This window comes from Castor canadensis, chromosome 4, assembly GCF_047511655.1.
Source record: "Castor canadensis chromosome 4, mCasCan1.hap1v2, whole genome shotgun sequence".
Lineage (NCBI taxonomy): Eukaryota > Metazoa > Chordata > Mammalia > Rodentia > Castoridae > Castor > Castor canadensis.
Genome location: NC_133389.1, coordinates 88,534,208 through 88,542,003, shown reverse-complemented (window position 1 = coordinate 88,542,003; position 7,796 = coordinate 88,534,208). Strand labels below are relative to the sequence as shown.

General features: G+C 45.0%; 1 protein-coding gene across 5 annotated transcripts in view; it reads right to left on the bottom strand.

The window, feature by feature from the left end:
* Positions 1-2,686: 2,686 nt before the first annotated feature.
* Positions 2,687-7,796, bottom strand: part of LOC109699322 (MLV-related proviral Env polyprotein-like) — a 55,845-nt gene continuing 50,735 nt past the window's right edge. For 4 of the 5 annotated variants that reach the window (XM_074070582.1, XM_074070583.1, XM_074070581.1 and 1 more), the window contains one exon: positions 2,687-5,861. In XM_074070582.1, coding sequence (XP_073926683.1) covers positions 3,703-5,861 — 2,159 coding nt within the window. In that variant the 3' untranslated portion in view covers positions 2,687-3,702. The remainder of the gene's footprint in view (positions 5,862-7,796) is intronic. The other variant, XM_074070585.1, reaches the window with a different exon arrangement.

Genomic DNA, 7,796 nt, shown 5'->3' with positions numbered 1-7,796 from the left:
TTTCCCAACTTCCATTACTATAAATATGTTCTATTTAAATTAATTTAGAAGTATTTATATTCTGTTATTCATGAAGGAGATGAGAGGGGCATATAATATCAACAAAAATAATGGCCAACATCCAATGAACACCTAATACGTTTCAAGGACTTCATGAAGTGTTTTATGCACATTATCTCATTTATTGCTTACCAGCCTTTGCTGTATGGACTTTCATCAGCATAAGTTTACCCATCAAGCTTGCAAGGGACAATGCATAGGACCTATGATATTTTTAGGGGGGCATATGAAACAATCTTCATTTCCTTTAGGATTAGAAAAGAGAAAAAAGGGACATAATGCTTCCTAAATTGTCTTAGCCTTTATATCAACACAGTCACAAAATATAATTTGTAATCTTTTCTTTTTGTGGAGAAAGGGGCCCATGAAGGCAAAAATACATTAGGCCTCCAAAAGTCACAATGAGATTTTTACCATAATCGTTCCCATTTAACAGATGAGAAAGCTGAGGCTCATCAGTTTAAAAAAATGTTTTCCCAAATGCCATATCTAGGAAATGATAGAAGTGATCTTTGGATGTAGGTCTTTGGGACTCCACTGCAACACTTTTATCCACCACACCAGGCAGCATTATATTGTAGCAGGAAGCTCATAATACATTGAGAAAACAAGCTTGTTATACATTAGCCACTTAGAAAATACTTCACAAAAATAATATAATTAAATGCCTCCATTAAGGGCAAATCCTGCTTCAGAGGAATTGAGACTTTTACAATTTAGAGGAACTTCTTTAAGAAAAAAATACCAAATTATAAATAAAAATTAGGCCCACAGTTTTGGAACTGTTTAAACAAAGGGTCATCAAGTGAAAAGCCTCATTAGTTTCATGGTGAATCCACCTCTCCTCAATGTCTTTGGGCCTGAAGAAAGTCAGGGAAGGAATCAGAGTAAGCCAGGCTTATCAGCAAAGGACTGAAGGAGGAAATGGGACTTTATAAAGTATGGCTCTGATTTGGATGTTGTGACTGCAAAACCTGGTAGGGGAGTGGCAAGTATGACCATAATCTTTTCAAAGGAAAGCAGAGAACTCCTGACTGTGCCCCACCGTGATGTTTATCAGAGGCGGGGTGGGAACCCAGGGATATCAGAAAGTGGAGTCTGTTTTAAAAATCAGGATGGAAGGCTGCAGAAATCTTTATATGCTGCTGGGTGGAAGGCAGCACCAAGCACAAGGAGCTTGGTGGCAGTGGGCAGAACTCCCAGGAGAGACAGGAAGAGGCAAAGAAATCTAATCAAAGGACTAATCTAGGTGTGTTTTAATGAGTACCTGATAAATTATGGCTGGCCAGGAGGAAGTGTTAAAAAGAGAGAAACAAGGGAAACAGTAAGTGTACAAAAGACTCCAAGTAGATATGAGGAATAGAAGTGAACAAAAGTCAACAACACGTGCATTTTGAGCCTGGATAATTAACAGAACAGTTGAGGGATTGCCAGAAATTGAGAGGTTGGTTATGTCTGGTTCTACAGCAGTTAAATCCAACAAAATAATCGCAACAGGAAGCCATTCTGAACAAACTTGATTGCCGGAATTAACCTTGGCTGTGTTTTCTGCATACCAATGCCCCATCTGATCTACACATTTTTTCCCCTCAATTATGTTAATAGCATTAAGAACATTGCAGTCAGGTCTCTCTGTTCTTACTAACTAGGAAACATTTTGCCTTTAACTCAAGTCTCATTAAATACAATCAGTGGATTAGTTATAATTTAACTCTGAGGTACAGCCCTCCACTGCCTCTCCAGGTGAGTGGCCAAGATGACTAATCATAACGGAAATAGAAGGAAAAGAACTGACTTGGGAGACTATTGCAGAGTGAAAAAATAAAAGGGGTATGGAATTAGAAAGAGGAAGAAGTCTTACAATCACTCAAAAAATATTTACTGCATAGCTATTACATGTCGGGCTCTATGCTTGAAATAAATGGATTATGAGGAAAGAGATGCCATCACCACCCTGAGGGTGTCTGAGTTTTCAAGCAAGGTTGTTTGGGAAAGTGATGGTGTCAGAGGAACAACAGACTCTAGAGATAGGGGAGAGAGATGAGAAATTTGGTTTTAGCCACATTAAATGAGGTATTTCAAAAATGCAAAATGGAGATGTACAGTTTCCAATCATGAACATGGTAAAGGCAGTTAAGAGAATTTCAGTTTGTCTGCCAGCATAAGGTTAATGAGGCAGGTGTAAGGGATTGTTTTCAAGAGTAAGTGAGTCATCCAAGTGGAGCTCCTAACAAGTCTATAGATGCTTCAAAAATCAAGGAATAATACAGAATTGGTGGGAAAAAAGGAAAAAAGTTAGATCAATGAACATAACATAAATAAGTCAGCTAAATTAGAAGGAGGCTCAAAATCAGAGATGTCTTTTGGGGTATAAATTTCTCTGTGAGGAGCATTCTACCTCCATCCTAAATGTTAATATGTAGTTTACGGTGTTGCTTATCTAAATATTGATCCTTGAAATTTTAGATAATTTCTAAATATATGAGGTTGTATTAGTCTTGTAATATTGTATATTACATATAATGTATTATATATATATGTATATTTGTGCGTATATATATTCAACTGAAGGCAAATATAAAACAAAGAATTCATTCAATGGATAATGGAGAAACTGAGACGATAACAGAGGGTACTGAGGCAATTCAGAGATAAGCAAAGGCAGGAAGCCATTACCACTCTGGACAATGGAAGGAAGTGGTCTTACCTGAGCTTGGAGATGGGGTCATCTGTAATGAATCAGAGCCAAGGTGTGAATTGCCCAACAGAAGCTGTTTGCCACGAGTGGCAGTTACACTAGTTTGGGAATGCCCTGCTTTCCCTCCTATGCCTCCCCATTTCAAACTCTGTGCTATCAGTGTTTCCCACTGGCAGAGCCCACCGGGATATCCAGAGCCCACCAGGATATCCAGAGCCCAAGGGAACCCGGGAAACATAGAGTTTGTTTTAGTTTGTTTGTTTTCTGCAATGCTGGGGATTGAACTCAGGGCTTCACACATGCTAGCCAAGTGCTCTACCACTGAGCTATGCCCCTAGACCTACTTTGTAGTGTAAGACATGGTCAATTTTCATAAATGTCCCAAATGTTACATGTTCTCTATTTGTGTGTGTGTGTGTGTGTGTGTTCTATGTATGTCCATTAGATTTGTTTGTGTTATCCATACAATAGAGCTAAAACTCCTTTATCCATACAGCTATTTTGTTTGGATGAAGTTGTTAGGACCCGGAATCCTATTCCCCGGAGAGACAGAGAGCCAGGCGTGAATGCAATCAACAAAGCAGAGTTTATTGGGCTGGCTAGCCAGGGTCGAGCTCCCACACGGACACGCAGGACCGGTTAGGAAAACACGACCCTGAGCCTCTTTAGGGGAAATCTTATATAGACCGCGGTGGCATGCATATTTTCGTTATCAACATTGGGCAAGCAGGCAGAGCACATCTTGCGCGTACCTCACATCTTGCACGTACTTCACATCTTGCGTGTACCCCCCGCTCACATTCCCCACATTCTATATGCCCTAACTGAGCCCTGCTGCATTGCTTATCTTATCTACATGGGGTGTTTGGTACTGGTTTCTCCAACAAGGGGGTTGGGGCCCGCTGAGACCTCCTATTCCTTTCATTCCCCCCTTTTCTTACGGCCTAAATTGAGGAATCATTCTCAAGGGGATGAAGAGCCTGATATTGTTGGCGGAGGACCAGAAGTTGGATAGTATTAATTCGACTTTTGACAAAAGTCATAAGTTGGTTTAGAATCCAGGGTCCTATGGTAACAAGTAATAGGATGATTATTATTGGCCCTGCCAATGCAGATAAAAGGGTAGCCAACCATGGGGACTGGTTAAACCAAGACTCGAACCAGCTTTCCCCGGCCTCTTTTTCTCGTTTTCTTTGTTCCAGGCTCTTTCGAAGTTTAGACATGGAGTCACGAACAACTCCGGTATGGTCAGCGTAAAAACAACATTCTTCCCCTAGAGCAACACATAGTCCCCCCTTTTGGAGGAACAACAAGTCCAGACCTCGTCGGTTTTGAAGTACTACCTCAGACAGGGAAGTGAGGGATTTTTCTAGGTGGCTAATGGAGGTTTCTATTCTCTCTATATCTTCATCTATGGCTGCACGCAGCGAAGACATCCCTTTCTGCTGGGTGGCCAAAGAAGCTATGCCGGTTCCTGCTCCCGCTAACCCTAGGCTGAGTAGGGTAGCAATAGTTACTGTGGAAATAGGTTCTCTCTTTTTCCTTTTTTCAACCATTTTTGTATTCCAGTATGAATATAGACTCTCTTCCGAATGATAGAGGATGCGGGGCAGCACAGTCACTATAACACAGAATTCTTTAGAGCTGTTAAACACCTTAGTTGATAGGCACGGGGTGAGTCCAGACCGCGAGCATAGCCACCACCCATTGTCCTTTGGAATTACCCATTTAATAGCATTTTCCCAGGTAGAACTGGCGTTAATAACATTACATAAGTCCCGTCTGTTCTTTGGCACTTTTCCTAAGCAGGTTCCTTGGCCGCTTACCTGCTGTATGGTCAGACCTCTCTTACGGTCTCCCCAGGAACATTGAGTAGGATTTTCCTCAGATGAGGTATCGTGAGTGGTGTTTAGCCCTATTGTCTCATAGAATGGGGGCCTCACATCATAACATAACCAACAGGAGTTAGTCATGTTAGGGTTGGTGTGGTTTAACGTCAGGAAGGCAGCACCCACTAGCTCCCAGAGGGGGTCTTTAGATCCGGTCATGAGACTGGGCCTCACCAGGGGAGGGCTGGTTTCTGATGGTCTTGGAGTTGTAACATTAGCCCGGGCTATGGTTGAGGGAAGATGATGAGCTGTGGAAGGTCGGGGAGGTGGCTTTACATAGGGTGGCCTAAGTACCTTATTAGGGCCTATTGTTAGAGTAGAGACTGGTTGTTGCACACGCCGCAAAGTAAAAAGGGCTCCTGGATGATTTGTTTTGTAGAGTCTGACTCCCCAGGATTTACCCAATTCCCAATTCGTTGCCTTTTTTCCTAAATCAGTGAAATTTATCATAATGGGATTACAATTGGGGGGAGTTGGGCATCCCTTATTTATAGGTCTAGGTTGGTGGTATGTAATGCCAGATTGAGAGACTCTACTTAATTGAATAAGGTCCCCCTGTTTGGGGGGTGGCCACCATATATCCCCTGAGCTCTCACAACCCCATGACTTACAATAATAGTCTGCGATTCCTCCACATTTTTTTCTGTGGTTGGGTTGGGGAGCGGGGCAGACATAGAAGTAACTTTGGCGCAAATCCCATTGTCCCCTGCCAGTGAATAAGGCCCTTAAGTCAAAGTATAATTCTGGGAACCAGGTGCTGGGAGGGGTCACCTTGGAGGTCTGGTTAAGAATGTCTCCTGTGGATATATCTACAATCATCCAGGTCAGGTTAAAAGGTTGATGTGGATTTGTATGCCCCCAGCAAGTGGTGGACAGGGTTAGAAAAAGGAATAAAGTTACCGAGGTCCAGTATGAAGTTTGAGTTTGAAAAAATTTTCCTTGTGGTGGGACACCCTTCTTGTTGGCAGGAAGCCTTTCTTCATAGCTACCGGATCTGCCGGTCTGATGTGGGTGTAGTGGACCCAGGTGATAATCCCATTCTAGGAGGGCTGCGGAGCATCTGGAGTGTTCTCGTTTTTCGGAGCATCCCGTATCAGCCGGAGCTTGAGTGGGTTTGTTGGATGCTTCCGTGCGGACCAATTTTCCTGTTTTTTCTCCTGAGGGTGAGCCCGTCTTACATGGGAATGGTGTACCCATGCTGCAATCCCGTCGACCTTGAGGGCGGTAGGGGTAGTAAACAGTACAACATAAGGTCCTTTCCATCTAGGCTCTAGGGTTTTGGACTGATGCCTTTTAACCCATACCATGTCACCCGGGACTATGCCATGTTCCGGAGCCGGGTCCCTCTTAACAGCGTGGTATGCTTGAATTAAGGGCCAAATCCGTTGTTGCACTTTAGCTAAAGCCTGCAACATGGTCAGGTAATTTGGGGCCAGATCACCTAGTTCTGGGCTTAAGGTCCTCTGAATCATGGGGGGTGGAGCCCCATACAGGATCTCAAAGGGAGTTAGCCCATGGACATAGGGGGAGTTCCGGACTCGGAAGATGGCCAAGGGAAGGAGCATCACCCAATCACCGCCAGTCTCCAGGGCCAATTTGGCTAAAGTCTCCTTTAGTGTCCTATTCATCCTTTCTACTTGCCCTGAGCTCTGGGGGTTATATTCACAATGTAGCTTCCAATTGGCCCCCATAGTCTGGGCTAGTCCCTGCAGGACTTTACTAACAAAAGCCGGACCGTTATCTGACCCAATTGCCTCGGGCACCCCATATCTGGGTATGATTTCCTCTAGCAAAGCCTTTGCCACTACCTGACTCGTCTCCTTCTTTGTAGGAAAAGCCTCCACCCAGCCTGAAAAGGTATCTATGAATACCAGCAAATATTTGTACCCAAACTTTCCTGGTTTTACCTCAGTAAAATCCACTTCCCAACTTCTTCCCGGAGCCCTCCCCCGTTCCCGAGTACCTGTATGGTGCCCCTCCCTTCGTCCTGGTTTCATGATTGTGCAGCTGGCACAATCTTCCACAATTTGGCGGACTGCTATGGTCTGGTTCGGAAATTGGAGCTGCGCAGATGTCAACAAGTCTAGTAATTTTCTCCGCCCCAAATGGGTGGACTTATGTAAGTTAGCCAACAGGAATCGTCCGAGTTTTTCAGGCAGAATTAACTTGCCTTCCAAGTCGCTTTTCCATCCGTCTTCCCCTTCTCTAAAGGGGGAGTGGGCTCTCATCCAAGTGAAATCCTCTGTGGAGTATTCTGGTCGGGGGAGGGGGGTAGCGGAGGGAGCTCTGGGACTGGCATGTCTATCGCCGCAACTGTGGAAGGTTGCCCTGTCTCCATGGGAGGACTCACCATTGCTACTCTCTTTGCTTCTTGATCTGCTCTGTTGTTACCGACAGCTTCCGGCGTCTTGGCAGACTGGTGGCCTGGGACATACATCACTGCCACTGCCTTCGGTTTTTCCACTGCCATTAATAGACGCTGGACTTCGGCTAGGTTCTTTAGATGTTTTCCTTCTGCTGTGCGGAATCCTCTTTCGCGATAGATGGCCCCGTGGACATGGATGGTACCGAAAGCATAGCGGCTATCGGTGTAGATATTGACTCGCTTTCCTTTTGCCCTCTCCAGGGCCTCTGCCAAGGCAATTAATTCCGCTTTTTGGGCTGATGTTCCGGGTGGGAGGGCGCTGCTCCATACCGTATTTCCTTCTTGGTCGACTACAGCTGCCCCTGCCCTTTGGGCTCCATCTTGGAAAAAACTGCTTCCATCCGTGTACCAGTTTAATTTGCAGCCGGACAGGGGGGTATCCTTTAGGTCAGCCCGTACCTGTGTAACTTCGGAGAGGAATTCTTTGCAGTTATGGACAGGTGTCTGCAGTTCCGGGTTAGGCAACAAGGTGGCAGGGTTCAGGATTACGGGATCTGTGAATGTGATCTGAGGGGAATCCAACAAGAGCCCCTGGTAGTGGGTGAGCCTGGCATTCGTCATCCATTTCCCAGGGGGTTGTTTAAGGATTCCCTCCACCGGGTGAGGGGCCGTTACCCAGAGGGCCTGTCCAAAGGTTAGTTTATCGGCTTCTCTCACCAGCACGGCAATGGCCGCTATGATGCGGAGGCAGGGGGGCCATCCTGCCGCTACTGCGTCTAATTTC